Source organism: Balaenoptera musculus, chromosome 16 (assembly GCF_009873245.2).
Source record: "Balaenoptera musculus isolate JJ_BM4_2016_0621 chromosome 16, mBalMus1.pri.v3, whole genome shotgun sequence".
Classification (NCBI taxonomy): Eukaryota; Metazoa; Chordata; class Mammalia; order Artiodactyla; family Balaenopteridae; genus Balaenoptera; species Balaenoptera musculus.
In genome coordinates this window covers 65,789,091-65,806,507 of record NC_045800.1, presented here as the reverse complement: position 1 = coordinate 65,806,507, position 17,417 = coordinate 65,789,091, and the positions used below count along the sequence as shown (strand labels likewise).

General features: G+C 35.8%; 1 protein-coding gene across 1 annotated transcript in view; it reads left to right on the top strand.

The window, feature by feature from the left end:
* The first annotated feature begins 2,683 nt into the window (after positions 1 to 2,683).
* MYPN (myopalladin) overlaps positions 2,684 to 17,417 on the top strand; it is a 74,816-nt gene continuing 60,082 nt past the window's right edge. The window contains exons 1-2 of the mRNA XM_036828497.1: positions 2,684 to 3,038; positions 11,524 to 12,426. Of these exons, the coding sequence (XP_036684392.1) occupies positions 11,525 to 12,426 (902 nt within the window). The 5' untranslated portion in view covers positions 2,684 to 3,038; position 11,524. The remainder of the gene's footprint in view (positions 3,039 to 11,523; positions 12,427 to 17,417) is intronic.

The following is a 17,417-nucleotide window of genomic DNA, read 5'->3' as shown; positions in this document are numbered from 1 at the left end:
CTCAATATAAATCTATAAACTTTAAGCAAAACTCATGGAAAATTTGGTATATGTCAGAAATTTCTTTTAAAGAATAAAAATCTAAAGCAATCTGGAAAAATAGCAAATACAAAAATTTTATATGAATCTACTAGCACAGAAATTCTCACATGCTTATCCTCCAAGTGAAGACTTCCTCTGTCATAGACCTTCCAGATTCCTTGGCATTCCTGTGGATCACCCCAATGTGAGTGAACTGTTTCTATAACTGAGTGACTGAATTAAGGAAACAGCTGAAGGCAAGAACAAGATCTTGTTCAAACCACAATAAACACATGTGTTAGATGGGCCACTCAACTTTATGGGGAAGGCTTAAGACATGTAAACTTGTGTTTACTTGTCACTTATGAAATTTGTTTTTAACTATGTTGGATATATTTTTTAAGTTTTAAAAAGTATTCTTTGTACCAGTAAACTCTGGTAAAATCTAAACTAGTAGGTTTGTGGTGTAATGTTTATACAATTACTAAGATGATATGCAGGGTAGGGGCTACATTACCTGGGAGCAGAAACCAATTTTAAAAAACTAGAATCTAGAATACAAGGTTGATATACTGTTAAGCAAGGTATCCACAGTTGCTGAATATTATTTATTTAAAATATTTATATGCAACTTTTTTTCAAAGAGCTCAAAAAATTTTGTACACTATATGTATTTGAAAATGTTACGGTAAAAATGAAAGAAAGATTACTGCTATTCAGAATTTCTTTGCCTCTTTTTTCCGTAACTTTTTTTTTTTTGCATTTTAATCCGATTTTAATTCTTCCTATTGATTCCTAATTCCACTGCCCAACCAACTCTAGTTTATCCTTCAGTATGGTTCTTCTTCCACCTCAGTGTTCTATACCTGGGTGAAAGGTAGGATACCAGGCTTATCATGGAACAGTTTGCAAGGAAGCAGAAATATGTTCACTTAGAGTGTGTGTAGACATTTCCCTTTGGAAAATCAAATTGTAGCACATCTATGTGCTAAATGAAATGGAGGTTTTACTTTTTCCTGTCCCGACTCAAGACTTAGCAGCACTTATATTGATTATGCATCAAGATCTGAAAGGGATAGTGGGGGAAGATCCTCTCTTTAAATAAAAAGAAATCGTTGGAGCACCTACCTAAATAGAAAATGCAGAAACACAATTAAGTAGTCTTGAGGTTAATTTCAGCACAGGTAAGAGAGCAAACAACCCTGTACAGTGAAGATCTAGATTAATGCAGTAATGAAAATAACCTATCCTTATAACTCAGTTATTCTTGTGCCCTCTTCCCTCCTCAGTAATAGTGCTTTCAGTCTGGATTATTTTAAAGTTTTCCTCAATAGTCTTTTTCATTTTGCCCATGTAAATTCAAAGTTCCTTAACAAAAGGTATAGTGAAGCTTCTGATTTGATCATAATAAACAAATTTTATATCTATTCAATATACTATAGGGAGTCTCAAGGTGACTGAAAAAGGTAAAAAGATCTCTTAGCAAATGCCATGAGGGCAGGAATTTTGTTATGTTTTGTGCACTGCTTTATACCCAGTACCTGGTACATAGTAGGCATTAGATAAATATTTGTTGAATGAATGGGAAGAAATTCTACAAGTATTGTGTGATTTAATTAAGAAAGGTAGGTTTAAATCAATGTATTTTATGCTACCCAAATCTAAGAATGACCCTTAAAAAAAAAAAAAAAAACCAATGGCATTTATCTGAATTTTCAAAACCCAGGCTTCTACCAAGACTGAAATAATGGGGTTAACGTTTTTTTTCCAAATTCATATTCTGAAAATATATGAAATTAATATCAAAGAGCCTATACTTTGACAAAGTAGGTTTTTGAGCAGATGTTGGTTTGGCTAAGGATTCTTTTTTATTGTTCGGCAATGCTTGTAAAAGAAGAAATCTGGCATAGACTTTTTCAAAATAATATACAAAAAAAAGTTATTCCAGGTACTAATAAATGAACAGGAGTTGTAATGTGTTACATTATATAGCAATTTTGACTTTTAAACAGTATCTGATTAGTTTTTTTTCTGAAAAAGTTTGTTCAAACTAATTTGTTACTGGGTTTATTCTCAGACTTCTCAGGCTTTTTCCTCTCCATTTTTTCTGTGATCTCTAGTTAACAACTTTTAATGTTAGTTATCTTCTCTGCTTTTGCTAAGCCTTTGGACAAACAGTTAAAAAAAAAAAAAAACCTCTCAGCTTTAAAATGTTAGACCTCACTTTCATACTGGCTTTTCATAGCCAAATTTCCTAAAATGTATCAGTGATTAAATGAGAGTAAATTTCCCATGAATTAAAGTTAATTCTCTTACCTTCTGTGTAGTTCAGGGAACTCTACTCAGTGCTCTGTGGTGACCTAAATGGGAAGGAAATCCAAAAAAGAGGGGATATATGTATACGTATGGCTGATTCACTTTGCTGTATGGTAGAAACTAACACAGCATTGTAAAGCAACTATACGCCAATAAAAATTAATTATTAAAAAAAATAAAGTTAATTCTCTTAAAAATTAAGAATTTTGATGTATTTCAAAAAATAATGCCATTTTATTTGACAGATGGAATGTGTTATAATGAATTTAGTATTAATTCCAAACATAAATCAATAAACAACTTGGGCCTCTAGCTGTAAGTGAAATTCTATAGGTAGGAAAACTGACTGACCCCCACCTCCCATAGGTGCTGTCCTGCTGTGGAATCCCTTTGCTCAGTTTTCTCCTATCCAATCAGGTGGAATGTTTCACAGGCACATGGTTTATACAGCTCAAAATAACTTGGGACCTGTGAGCTGACAAATGCTCTGGCTCCGGTGGTGACAGGTTGTCCAGCTTCTAACAGCCATCTTCACTGAAACTAAGGTTAACTCCTCACTCTGCGGACGGCTACTCTCCATTTCCAAGGGCGTGAAGAATTTTCTTTTTCTCCTGTGCTTTCATCTAAAAGTTCTCCTTGGATAATTATCATCACGGTGGAGTGTTTGGACATCCTCATCTGGGTCAACTAAAAAAAGAAAGGTAATATCCAGATTTAAGTTCTTAAGTGTGTTTTGATAACAAGAAACTGACAATGGGAAAGGGATATTTCCAAGACCTAATTTCTGTTGTTTAGAGTGAAACCGAGGATAACTTTCTAATTACGTATGATGGGACGCAAAATTATGTGAAAAATAAAGTTTTCTACGTGGTCAAATTTTGGAGGGGATTGATGAGACCCTCAGTGATCACAGCCTACTCGGGTCCTAAAGGAAAATATCTTAACAGAGAAAGTCGTGACATGTGTATTACCATTGGCATTTTCCATACATTCATTTATTAAAATTACAGTGTTTGTATAGAGAATATGTGTGCAATGCCTATTTCCTTTTAAAAGGAAATCAAATCTAAAATAATATGACTCCATAGTTAAAGACTTTCATTTAACATTTTTTTTATCATGTAAAAGGATATGCTTGCTATATTTAGTGTTGGGAGATCTGCTCCCTGGATTAATGTACACAACAGCTGCAGAAAGTCTTGCTCAAAGGACATTGCTCTTTCTTTCTCCTTTCTCTCCCCCTCTCTCTCTTTCTCTCCCCCCCCCCTCCCTCCCTCCCTCCCTTTTCAGCTGCATCAGAAAGACACTTGACAGTCAGTGGCAAGTGTTTGGCTTGGTACATTGCACTATTAGCAGTAATTAGATGCACAACTTGAATTATATTTTAATAACCGTATAAACAAAGAAAAAGAAAACATGAGTTAATCTGTATTTCCATTCCCAAAAAGTGAACATTACAGTAAGGGTGCTAAGAAATTTTATTATCTTATCAACAGATTTTTTTACTCATACTTGTTAAAGATACTAGCATCAATCAGTTTGAAAGAAACAAAACAGCTAACCAGTTTCCTTTCTCAAAAAATTATTATTCAACTACTTTCACATTGGTAACGATGAAATGAATTCTACAAGCTCTAAATTTAAAAACTGTTATAACTTTTTAGCCTCTCCTTAATTATAACTCTTAACTTCACATAAAATCCATATAATCCTTTTCTAGGAAATTGAGAATGTCTACACTTATAGCTATAATAAACATATTTTTAAACAAAAATTAAGATATGCTGTCTGATACACCATTTGACAATAAGCAAAATAGTTAAAATCAAGGCCATCCCATGAAATCTGAAATATATGCACACCATACTTACTTTGTCGGGACACAAAATTATAAACATTACAGAATCTTACAATAATGGAGTATGAAACAAACAGTTGGACATTATCCAAATTCTGGAGGTTTGTCTCTATTCCCACTTATAGAATATGGCTAATGTTACTGGAACTCCTAACAATGTATTAAAGCGCCAGTGTTCCATACGTGTATAATTTAGAATACAGACTCTACTACAGACTGCAATACATCTATTGTATAATAGAATATAATTTCTAGCTTACAAAGGCACACATTCAATGGAATGGACTCAGAACCACAATTCACAGACATAAGAAACTGAATGAATTTTTATCCCAACAGGGTTTTGGAATTCATAGAGATGGTTTTTCAAACTTATTTTTGAAGAAACGGGACTACAGGTAAATTAGGTTTCACTGTGAAAGGACTTTAATGAACTAATGTTAGTATATGAAAAGGTGACAGCTAAATTTTTTAGGTTAATTCCTCGATGCAATAGGAGTAATGAACTCAGCTCATTAACCTGAAAATAGAAGATGAATGAGACTGCTAACCCCAGAATAATTAGTCTCCTCATTGACATTGAGATTTGACAAAGGCATTGCTTGTAGCATGGTGTTATTGCCTATAACAAGCCAAAAAGATGAAAAGATTTTCTTATCTCTTTTCCTCTCTTAAGAGATATAGAAGGATCAAACACCACAGAATATTTTCTTAAATTTCTATGGTGCTTTACAGCTGACAAAGAGCTTTTAAAACTGCTAAGGCGTTGGGCTTTTGTTTAAAGGGAACAACCCATGTACAGACAAAATGGTGTGTTGAGAAATTTAAGAACATATTTTCAGCAGTTACATTTTTGGTGGGCACAGAAGTTGGTGTGACTATTTACCTGCAGTCACTGAAGAGTTCCTACAGCTCTGTATAACTAGAGTCACCTTGACAAGCTCTGTATAGACTGTGTGCTACATAGCCCTCCACTTGGAGTCACAATGCACCCCACGGTCTGAGAGAGGCCCAGCAGAGCCTTCACACCAAGGGCTGGAACTAGAACTAGACCTTGAGATCACAAGCCGAATTGGGGTACTTGCTCCTCTCCCAATCTAGCAAATGTGTCAGTTAGGGAAGTTATCATTTTTCAAATCCTTAAACACCTAAAGAAAATGGACCCAAATATTAAGAGGCTGAAGAAGGATGAAAACGTTTACATTTTTTTTCTTATTTAAAATGAATCTTTGAGTTAATGGGGATTGACAAAGTTTTCTCATTTGGGACTTCGGTATAAGAGCTAAGTTCATCATGAGTGGTGAATTGAGAGTGAAAGAAAACCTCATTTTTGTGACTACCACCAAACCCTTTTTTTGGCCCTAGATTCCTGAAGCCATCTTACTTGGCTTCATTACCTTTTTTAAGGGTCATAGAATTTACTTCTATACTATTTATTTGCTATATTTCAGATTAAATACTAACTTTGGGCTCTGGTTTTGGTATCCTTTACACTAGTGTTCCCCTACAGAAAAGAATTACCTTGAATTTGTATAGTGTCTACATTTCTAAAGTTCTTTCACAAACAAACCTACGAAGTAAGCAGCATAGTTCTGCTCCTCAGTTTAGAGGTGAGTTAATTAAAGATGTCTATCTTTTCCTATTCCAGCTCTCTAGCCAAATAACTATTAAATATTAGTCTGTTTTTATGTTCCCCTAGTAACCAGATTTGTTTTCTCATTTAATATCTAAGAATATTTCATAGCCAGAAAACTTCAGTATTCATGTTTTAATCCAAGTTACTTCATATTAGGTTTTGCTAATTCTCTGGTCAATGCCCTGATTTAAATGTTCATATTATAACCAAAAGATGAGTTTATAACTCATGTTATTTCCAACAAGGTCTTCTCAGAACCTACAGAAGAATAGTGTTAACATGACTTGAGAAATATGCCCAAAGGTATCAGCATTAAGTTTTGTTTTTGTAAACCAGACTCCTAACATTTTCAGCAAGTTCTTAGGTCAGATCCTCTTTTCAGGAAAATTCGTAGGGAAAAAATATAGATATTTAGCAAAAGAAAGTGAAGAACATTCAATAAGCATTCTATGTGGCTAAATTAGTTTACATGATTTACTAAAGTTGGTCTTGATGCCACATTAACTGCCTCATTTCAAACCTAAGACCATTTCATCAAAAGCACAATCTGTTTTCAATGGCATTTATTCATTCTTAGTTTGAAAGCAGCGTAATATCTGTTTCAATTTATAATAAGCAGAAAGAAGGAAGCAATGTCCAATGTCACCTGAACACACCAGCTGAAATGTCTAAGAGAACTTTGACATTTGTCAAATGAAATGTTTAAGAGAACCCTTCCTAAAACTTGTTCCTGCCTCATCCCAGTAAATTATTCCTCCACTCACCTAGTTGCTTAGGCCATAAATACTGGAGTCACTCTTGACTCTGGTCTTTCTCTTGTACCCTACTTTCAATCCATCAGCAAATCATACTGGCTGTATTTTCAAAAGATATCTCAAATCTGACCATTTCTCGCCATCTTCCTCTAATACTACTCATTGATCCAAACCAGCATCATCTCTTGCATTCTTTGCATAGCAGCCACAATTGAACTTTTTCAAAACCATGTCACCTGCTTCAAAAAACTTTAAAATGGTTTCCCATTCACACATTTAGTAAAACTCAGAGTCTTTCCCATGGTCTGAAAGATCTTACATGCTCTAGCCTTCCACTCTTCTTTCTTACTCACCTCCTGGCCCACTGGGCTTGACTTGGACACACCAAACATTCACCTCCCTTGGCCTTGACACTCACTTCTTCCTCCCAGATGGTCACATGGCTAACTTCTCCACTGCATGAGAAGCTTTGCCTGACATTCCTAGCCAAAATATCAGTAGCACACCTTCTTCTCTACCTCATCATTCTCTATTCCCTTGCCCTACTTTATTTTTCTTCTTAACATTTATATCTTCCCTACTAGAATGTCAACTCCATGAGGGCAAGGACTTTGTCTTTTGTTCACTGATGAATCCTCAGGGCCTAGAAGGGTGCCTGGCACATAGTAAATGCTCAGTTAATATTTATTGGATAAATAAATGAAAGCTGGGTTATCCATAATAGCTCTTGGGTTTTTTAAAAGTATAAGTTTTGCAACAGATAGTTTTAAAATTAATGCTTGAAAGAGAAGGTAATACATTTTCATATTTCCTATTTTAGGTAATATTTATCGGTTTAACAATTTATACATGCATTTCCACCTGAGAACCATCTGAGATGGAATTGTTATTGTACCATTTGATAGATGAGGATAATTGAGATTCAGATGCATTAAGTGACTTGCTCAAGACAGCAAAGTTATTTAGTGTTGGAGTTGGGATTCAAACCCAGGTTTTTTATTATAATCAGCTGTTCTTTGATCCTTCTGGTATGAAAACAAAGCATAATTCCAGTTATTTTATCCACCATAAATAAATTTTTATTTGAAAGTCACTTTGAAGTTATTGCTGCTTTTACCAGTTTATATTTTTTCTTTGTGTCTGTAAGTTTCCTTTGTAAATATGATTTCTATTTATCTGTCTTACTTTAGCCTGCAACTTTAAAAAAAGATAAACAACCATAGATTTAGTAGGAAATTCTAATGAACAAAAGAATTCAACAGATACTTTTTGATCACCCTCTATGTGCTGTGTGTGTACAGAGATGAGGGTGTACAAAACAAAATGAGGTAGACAGAAAAGTAAATAGGCAAATATGTATCGTAATAAGTGCTGTGTTTGGGGGTTAGGACAGTGAATTTTGGCAGCACACTGGAGAGGTACCCAACCCAGAGAAAAGAAGAAATCCCAGGGCCAACTCTCGGCTAAGAAGTGAAGATTGTATACGACTTGGCCCACTAAGATAGTGAAGAGAGGTGGAGAAAGGGAGCAGCCTGAGCAAAGAGGATATGTACAAAGGTCTGAAGGCAGCATAGTTTGTTCATGAGACTATGCATATTTCACAGAATACAGATACGCTGAATTAACTACAAATTCAAGTTCAGTTTCTCTTCAAAGTGTGTCCTTGGATCAAGTCACGTCACTAGTTCTACTTCTTATCATGGTACGTGGCCACAGTTATTAAATAATAATAAATAATAGTAACTACCATATATTGAACATTTACTAGATGCCAAGCACATTAATCACCCTTCAACTTATGAAATGGCTACTGTTATTACCCCTGTTTTACAAACAAGCAATCTGCGGCTTACAGAGGTTAAGTAACTTTCTTGAGTTTATACAGCTAGGAACTGTCAGAACTAGGATGTGAACCCGATCTATCTAACTCCAAAGTGTTAGGTAACAACTGTTACATTCAAACCTTAAAGAAATCCTTAATTTTGAATGCTTGAAATTTTTGTTCTAATAATTTCTCATGGCTATAAGCATCAGAACAGGCACACATTTACACCTCAACTGGCTCCTTTTTTTTTTTTTTTTTTTTTTGCCGCACCGCAGGGCGTGTGAGATCTTAATTCCCCAACCAAGGATCAAACCGTGCCCCCTGTAGTGGAAGCACAGAGTCTTAACCACTAGACTGCCAGGGAAGTCCCATTGGCTCCTTTTCTTTAAAAAACAACAACAAAGACATAGTTGTAGAGAGAAGTGATTACTTACATGTGTATTTTCTTCTCTATTTTCACCATACATATAAACTTTTTGGAAGTTCTTCAACATTAACATCACCTTTACCCATGTACTGTTTTTTTTTTTTTTTTTTTTTTTTTTTTTTTTGGCTGCGATGGGTCTTCCTTGCTGCACGCAGGCTCTCTCTAGTTGCAGAGAGCGAAGGCTACTCTTAGATGCAGTGCGCAGGCCTCTCATTGCAGTGGCCCCCCCTTATTGGGGAACACGGGCTCTAGGCGTGTGGGCTTCAGTAGTTGTGGCGCACGGGCCTAGCCACTCCACAGCATGTGGGATCTTCCCAGACCAGGGATCAAACCCGTGTCCCCTGCATTGGCAGGCAGATTCCCAACCACTGCGCCACCAGGGAAGTCCTGTACTGTTTTTTTTTTACTAACATCAGCTGAGTGTTCATTATAGTGGCTGGCCCCGTTTTACGAGATTTGCAATCGTAATGTTATTAATCCTCACTCCCCTGGGAAATAGACATTATCCATGTTTTACAGATGAGGAATCCAAAGATCAAAGAAGTTAAGTAATTTTCTCAAAGTCACACAACTGCTAGGAGATGAAGCCAGAATTTGAAAACAGATTTATCTGATTCCAAAGCCAATGTTCACTCCGTGTTGCCTCAAGATAAAAGTCATCTTAAAGAGCTAGAGACAAAGTTACATTAAAACACAATATACAGTAACGTCTAACTAATAGAGAGAAGACCATCCTGATTTATAAAGCACTGAATTTCCCCCCTCACATTTAAATATATACAGAAACTCAAACTTGATTAATGGGATAGTTGATTTACAAATGGAAAGGTTTTCAATCAGTATATTAATTACATTTTCAAATAGCATTTTGCACCTTACTTCAATACCTTTAACTATTCCTCTACAAAGTTAATGCACAAAGAGACAAATTTTCAGCTGGGATCTCAATTACATTTTCATATACTATTTTGTATATCATTCACTGTGCTTCAAAGTTTAAAATAGCCATATAGTTCTATTTAATGAGCATATCATACTAATTTAACTAATTTCTTATTGGACATGGTTCCAATTTTTTAATATTATCATCCATACTATGATGAGTATCGTTGTAGATAAATCTTTGCACCCATCCAACCCCACTGCATTTTCAATTAATCTTTTTTTAAGGCACAATAAACCTCACCCAAACAAGTGGCTCCAGTAGTGTTAATCTCAGGCTATGGCAAGCATATGAAAAAACATTTTGCTGTAGGTGATCCTTTTAGCCATCTTTAATTGTCCTCTCAAGGTGACTGCCTACCTTGTCAATTTAGAGGTTAGTTTTAGATAGCACTCTAAAAGTTTGAGAACTAGGGCAGTCCCTAGGAAGCCCTATTTGTAATATTTTGTGATATTACAAATATTTTTATTTATGATATGAGGCTGTCATATAAAAGAAAGAAGAGAAATTAACTGAAATAAATTTTGTCATAGAATGTTAAAGCCGGAAAATATTTAGGAGATTACTTTCCTCTCCATCTTCCAAGCACAAGGCACACAGTAGCCAAGAATGGCAGATAGTCTTCATCTCCATTACCATCTCTGAGTGGCGCGTGGTGGCTGAGGGACCGGAGAGTTAAAAAAGTGAAGGTCAATGGGAAGAATACTGTAATCAGTTAGCTACATCCCTTAAGGAGGAGAGAGAGGAGTAACAGCCTAGGGGTTACAAGCTTGCTATCCTTCTAGTAAACGTGTGAGTGAATAAATGGGTATAACATTAATAATATGAAAGTAGTTTGCATTACCAAAATTTCTAGTCCAAGGGACTTTGAACAAATGTTATTGTACTATTTTTATAAGACTTTAAGAATTATTTATTTTTGAATAAATATACCCATATAATTTATGTTAATATATAATTGATTGGAATATACTCGTATAATTACAATTTAAAAGTAAGAAAAGGGTATACAGTGAAAAGTGTCCTGTCGTGCACCCCACTTCCCTGGCTTCCATATCCCCTCTTCACCAATGTTTATTTAAGAGATTTTTAAAAAACCTAGGCTCTAACTCACACCTTTGTAGAAATTAAAATAATCATACCTTATTTGAAAAAACTAAATCATTATAGTTTTCAAGAGCACACGGAGCCTAAAAACAACACTGAATTTAAACAACTTGTCTCTAGTCATAAAATAAAAGCATTATTTATTTTCATGAGCTAGATCAAGTTTATATTTTCAGTAACTAGATGAGATTATATTGTCAACATCTTTTAATTTCTGTTATTTTATTACATTCAGGGTAAGGGGGAGAGGATGGAGGGAAAACTCTCTGTGTATGAAAGCACTTTAAAACTAAAAACCCCTTACAGATATTATCAAAATTATGTTTAGAAATTACATTTAATATCTCTATAGTTATAGCATAGCTTTCAAAATTGAACTTGTATTTAAAGAATTTAATAAAGTGATAATCACCCATGTCCAATTTCAGGGAAACCTCATTCAGTTCCTCTCCATTTTACAATTTGAGAATAATAATCTTTAAGTCTTTAAAGTAAATTTTGTGAAAGTATCAAAACTAGGCAATTTTTATTTTCAGATTTAAGTTCTTAAGCATCTATCATGCTATAATAAACATAGACTTGTTATTCTGTAGAAATGATCCAAACTTTTTGTTATTATTGCTATTTTGTGACAGCATGCAAGACGACAGCCTAGAAGCTTCTACTTCCATATCTCAGCTTCTAAGAGAGAGCTATTTAGCTGAAACTAGACATCAGGGAAACAATGAGAGGAGTCGAGCAGAGCCTTCCTCCAACTCTTTCCATTTTGGCAGTCCTTCTGGAGCTGCTGAAGGTGGAGGAGGCCAAGATGACCTTCCAGATCTTTCAGCCTTTCTGAGCCAAGAAGAATTAGATGAAAGCGTCAATTTGGCAAGACTGGCAATCAATCATGACCCTTTGGAGAAAGCAGATGAAGCCCAAGCTAGAAGATGTTTTTCTTCTGATCAGATGAAACACTCACCTAAATCAAGTTTTGACCCTAACTTCTGCCAGGATAACTCTCGAAGTCCTACCAACTCTAAAGAGAGCCTCCAGGAGGCAAAAAGGCCACAGTATAGTTCTGAAACCCAGTCCAAAAAAGTATTCTTAAATAAGGCTGCCGATTTCATTGAAGAGCTGTCATCCCTTTTCAAAGCCCATAGCTCCAAAAGGATTAGACCTCGTGCCTGCAAAAACCACAAGAATAAATTGGAATCTCAAAGCAAAGTTATGCAGGAAAACAGCTCCAGTTTCTCAGATCTGTCAGAAAGAAGAGAAAGATCTTCTGTTCCCATCCCTATCCCTGCAGATACCAGGGATAATGAAGTGAACCATGCCCTTGAACAGCAGGAAGCCAAGAGGCGCGAAGCTGAGCAGGCTGCCAGTGAGGCAGATGGGGGAGACACCACCCCGGGGTCTTCTCCTTCGTCTTTGTACTATGAAGAACCTCTGGGGCAACCTCCCCGGTTCACTCAAAAGTTACGGAGCAGAGAAGTTCCAGAAGGAACCAGAGTACAGTTGGATTGCATAGTGGTAGGAATTCCACCACCTGAAGTAAGGTAAAAATGTCCCATTAGTAATGTTTGGTAATTACTTTCCATCTACTGTGATCCTCTTCATTTTATCTTTCACGTGTGTGGTTTCAAAAATTATGTACTCCCTTTGAGTCAGAGTTTAAAGCAACACTGTCTAAGAGAAGTGTAATATTAGACATACATGCAATTTAAAATTTTCTAGTCATCACATTTTTAAAAAATAAAAAGAACTGGGTGAAATTAATTTTTAAAAATATATTATTTAACCAATATATTAAAAATATTACCATTTCAATATGTAATCAATATAAAAATTATTAATAGGATATTTTACATTCCTTCTGTCACCAGGGCTTCAAAACTCAATGTGAATTCTGCACTTACAGCACATCTCAGTTTGGATGCTAAATTTTCCTAGGAAATACTTAATGTGCATTTAGATTTCAAAAAACTGTAGTTGAAAAAGTAGATTGTAAGACCCAAGTTGTTCCAAACATACTTAAAAGTTCTGTAAGAACTGAATTGAGTATTGGCTTTTACATTTAAATTAATTAAAATTAAACACAATTAAAAATTCAGTTCCTCAGATGCACTGGCCACATTTCAAGTGCCCAATACCACATGTGGCTAATGAACATGTATTAGCTCAGGTCTACAGCTTGTAGCTTAAAAAACAAAGTATTTATGACTCAATGAATACCTGTGGTATTTTTTTAATTAAAAAAAAACCAAATAATAGAATAAAGTCTGATAGAATAAAGGTAGAATAAGGCTGTGGCAAAGATCAATTTAAAGATTTATTTTACATGTATTGTATTTATTATATACTTTTTGATATCCACTTAATGAGCACTCTTCTCCCTAATGCCCAAGTCTTCCCCTAATATGACTGATGAGTAGAAAGGATATTCATCTTTTATGTGTCTACCATCAGCTTTTCTGTGAAGTAAGTAAAGCTTAAGCTTCAAGGCTCTTCATGTGCACAGGCTACATCTAATTTTGTGTTCTAATTTTATTTTATTTTTTTAAGAGGTCTTTATACTTTTATGAGCTTCAGGCCCCACAAAATCTGGATCCAGCCTTAACTCCTAGGGTGACATTTGCTACCTCTTGTATTATAATGTAATAATATATGAATAATGTGCTGGAAATATATTACTTTTATAGAGAATTACTGGTATTTAGAGTCCTATAAGAGTTACTTTGCCTCCCTAACCACCTAATTACTACTAGAATACTACTTAACATTTATTCTAGTTATGTAAGCAGGACCTCATCTTCTTTTTGCAAAATATTCATATTATAGGGTAGTAATAGCACTAGTATTAATAATATCTTTAATTATGTATTCCTATTGATTAAAGGGATTTTAGTATAAAAACATATTCGTATATTGAATTTTGCTTTTCAGAGTCAACATAAGGCAATATTAAATATTATTTCTACAATGGCGTATACATTTTACTATCTAGTTATCCAACTGACCTCCTTGAGGGCAGGGGTTCTATTGTTTTACCTTTGGATCTTGAGCACCAAGCATGGCTTCTAGCCTATAGTAGTTATGCATAATATAGTAGTCACTAAGTTATGAGTAAACTAATGCATAAAGAAACAGGAAAACAAGAAACTCAACTTAGATTTAAATCAGGAGTGATACAGTTGGACTAAGATGTGGCAAAGGGTTGGAACTGCACAACACAGGGCAGTGTCTACCCTTCTACTCTATGCAAGCCTGATGACACTCCCTGGAACTCTGGTCAGTAATGTTGGCAAGATGTCATCATAGCACCATGATGTATACCACTCAGTGGCATCTGGTCAGTCTAAGTAAGCTGGTAAGCACTCAAGTTACGGCACACATACAACTTACTTAGATTAATCCTATCCATTCCATTAGTTTCTGGTCATAGATTGGACTCTTTCAAAAAAATTAGACCAGATCATTCAAGACTCATCCTCCCCATTCTCGACCATGACAATCTCAGATACAAAAAAGACTTCAGTGCTCCCATGAGAAAAATTACCCAGGAAGAATTACAAAATACCCATGTCTTGAAAAACAAAGTAACCTGGTGGTCACTCAGAAACTACTCAATCAACCAATTAAACATTTACAAATTTAAAAGTGAAAGAAATATACACAACTTCCATGTAGCAATACTAATTTTTACCTGGAGAGCATTTCTTCAGTGCTAGAATTCATGCCTGTATCCCAACCACTGTTTTGGTGGCAGGAAATTAATATGTACTCACTAAGTATTTTCTGAATTTCATGACAGTAATCATATTAAGAAAAAACTTAGGATTTTCCAAATAGACTATTAGCTGTCATTATTTTCCTAAGTACAGAACTTACATAACTCTAATCACAAAGCAAATATGTATTGAGCTTTTGCTCTAAACTCAGCACTGTGACCAGTGCAATGACAGAGACAATATAAATGTGTCCCTGCTCTCAAGGAACTTGCAATCCAGTTAAAGAAATCATCCTAACTCTACTCAGTACTCTGTAATGACCTACATGGGAAAAGAACCTAAAAAAGAGTGGATATATGTATATGTACAACTGATTCACTTTGCTATACAGGAGAAACTAACACAACATTGTAAATGAACTATACTCCAATAAAAAAATAATGATAATAAAAAGAAATCATCCTAACTTTTATAGGACAACCATAAGACTATCAGACTTCAGAGAAGGTCTGGAGGACTAGAAAGGTCAAAGAAGACTTCAGAGACATAAGGGGATTTTAGTTGAACCTTGAAGAGTAAGAAGTTAGGTAGAAATTTAACTCATTTATTCATTCAACAAATACCTACTGAGTTACTAAAGTGACTCATTGATGGTACAGAACAATTGGGAGCTATTGGAGGTCAGGGACCTTGTTTTGAAACCAAGTCTAAAACTCTTCTAAGAGGGCAGCTCAGAGTCTAATAGAGGAATCAGACAGACATATAATCAAAACATTGCAATACTGTGTAATAAGGGCTGTAACAGAAGTATGTATAGGATGCAATGGCAGCTCAAAGGAAGATGTGATATTTTGCCTGAAGTGCAGGATGAAGGAAGCATTAACGCTGGAGGTGCCACTTTAGTTGAGAAAACTAAGGGTGGAAGAGGAAAGCAAGGGGAAAGGCCTAGAGACGAATGTTTTCAGGGAACTGCAAGTACTTGGCTATGTGACGAACATGGGACAACAGGTGAGGAAAGATGAGAGAAAAGACGGAAGAAGCAGGCAGAGGGACAGGTCCTTTTAGGCCAGGTCAACTCAACATGTTTACATAAAAGTACAGATGCTGGAATAGTAATAATATCTTTAGATGACAGTGAGGAGACTGAACTAACTGGAAAACAGTGGAGCCAGATGATTTCGAAAAGCCTTGAAAGCAAAGTAGAATAGTTCAGAAGTGGTTTCAAAAGCAAGTGGAAAACATTTAAGGTTGTGTATAAGGACGTACTAAGATGAAAGGGAGAATTTAAGTAGAGTTAGTCTGGAAGAATGAGTTAGACCCCAAAAGAATGGAGCCATGAGGCCACTTAGGAAGCTGTGAAGGGTATTGCAGGCATCAGATGCTCTGATCAGACCAGGGTAGGGGTAGTGCGAAAGCAGAGAAAAGATGTGAGAGGGCAATATTTAGAATAAAAGAAACCAAGCCGAACTTGGTGACCGACTAGACAGGACGGATGAGTTTGAAGCTGGGTACCTGAGAGAACTCTGGGGTCACTGTCAAGGTCTGAGAAACTGGAGGAGGTAGATGATTTGAGTCTGAGGAGATGGAGGGACCATATCCAGTAGACAGTCAGAAATGCAGGATTGAAGGTCAAATGAGAGGGTAGTGGAACTGGAGACATTCCAAGGAATGCCCTGGACACTGGGAAATTTGGACACAGTATCTCTGGCATTACAAAGGGACTATAAATACAGGTAACACTTGGAACTAACTTCTAGCTGTGCTAGACTGGGCCAGGGTTTTCCAACCTTCTTTTGGCAGTAATTCCTCCCCCCCTTTTTCTCCCCACAGTAAATCCATTACATTACCCCAATACATACTTCACACACACACACACTTTGTTTTTTCTTTTCTTTTTTTAAAAATTTTTATTGAAGTATAGTTGCGTTACAATATTGTGTTAGTTTCTGCTCTATACCAACATACACACACTTTTTAAAGATAAAATTAGTGCTTCTCGGATTGAAGAGAGTTGGGGTGGAGGGGAGCATGCAGTCCTACCTTGCTCACCACTGAAATTCCTAAAGCATCTCCATAGAACCCAGGAGCACAGATTTTGATTTGGAGAATGCCTTTAAAAATGCATTAAAAAAAAATGCATTAAAATAATGAGACACTTTGGTTTGCCATAAAGGAAAACACAGTCAAAAAGAAAAGTATCCTTTTTGCTATTTTTGCAAGAAAATGTAAGACATACACCTGGCAACTGAGGTCTAACCTTGTATGTGTATGCCTCTTTGTGTTCTCAGCATTCTACCCATGTTTTTATAACCCTAGTTTAGCAAACTGAAGAATCCTTTTTGCCTATATTTGTTGATTTCCAAGGTGACTGGGAAGAAATTGTTTTGTTTTGTAAGGGTAGGATCCTATATCATTCAAGCTAGCTGTTTTTGAAAGCTTGTTAATCTTGAACATAGCTTCATTGGAGGAGCTGAAATACATTCATGCGTTACCCACAGATGAAAGAGTCTGCAGGAATTCACAGCAAATGGCCATGATCCCTTTTTGTATCCTGACTCAAAATTCTTTTCCCAGGAATGTACAGCTGGGTCACACTAAGTATGTTTGCTTGTACATAACCCTCTGAAGCAGCAAAAATTTACCTTTTATAGATGCTGATATCTGCTTTGGCTATAAGTTTTTGCTATTGCTACTTCTGGACATTTGCCTGTAAGTGGCGTGCTGAGGAAATAAAAAAGGAAATAAATTAGCTGTAAAGACAAAGGATGCTTGGGAATTCCCTGGCGGTCCAGTGGTTAGGACTCCACGCTTGCACTGTC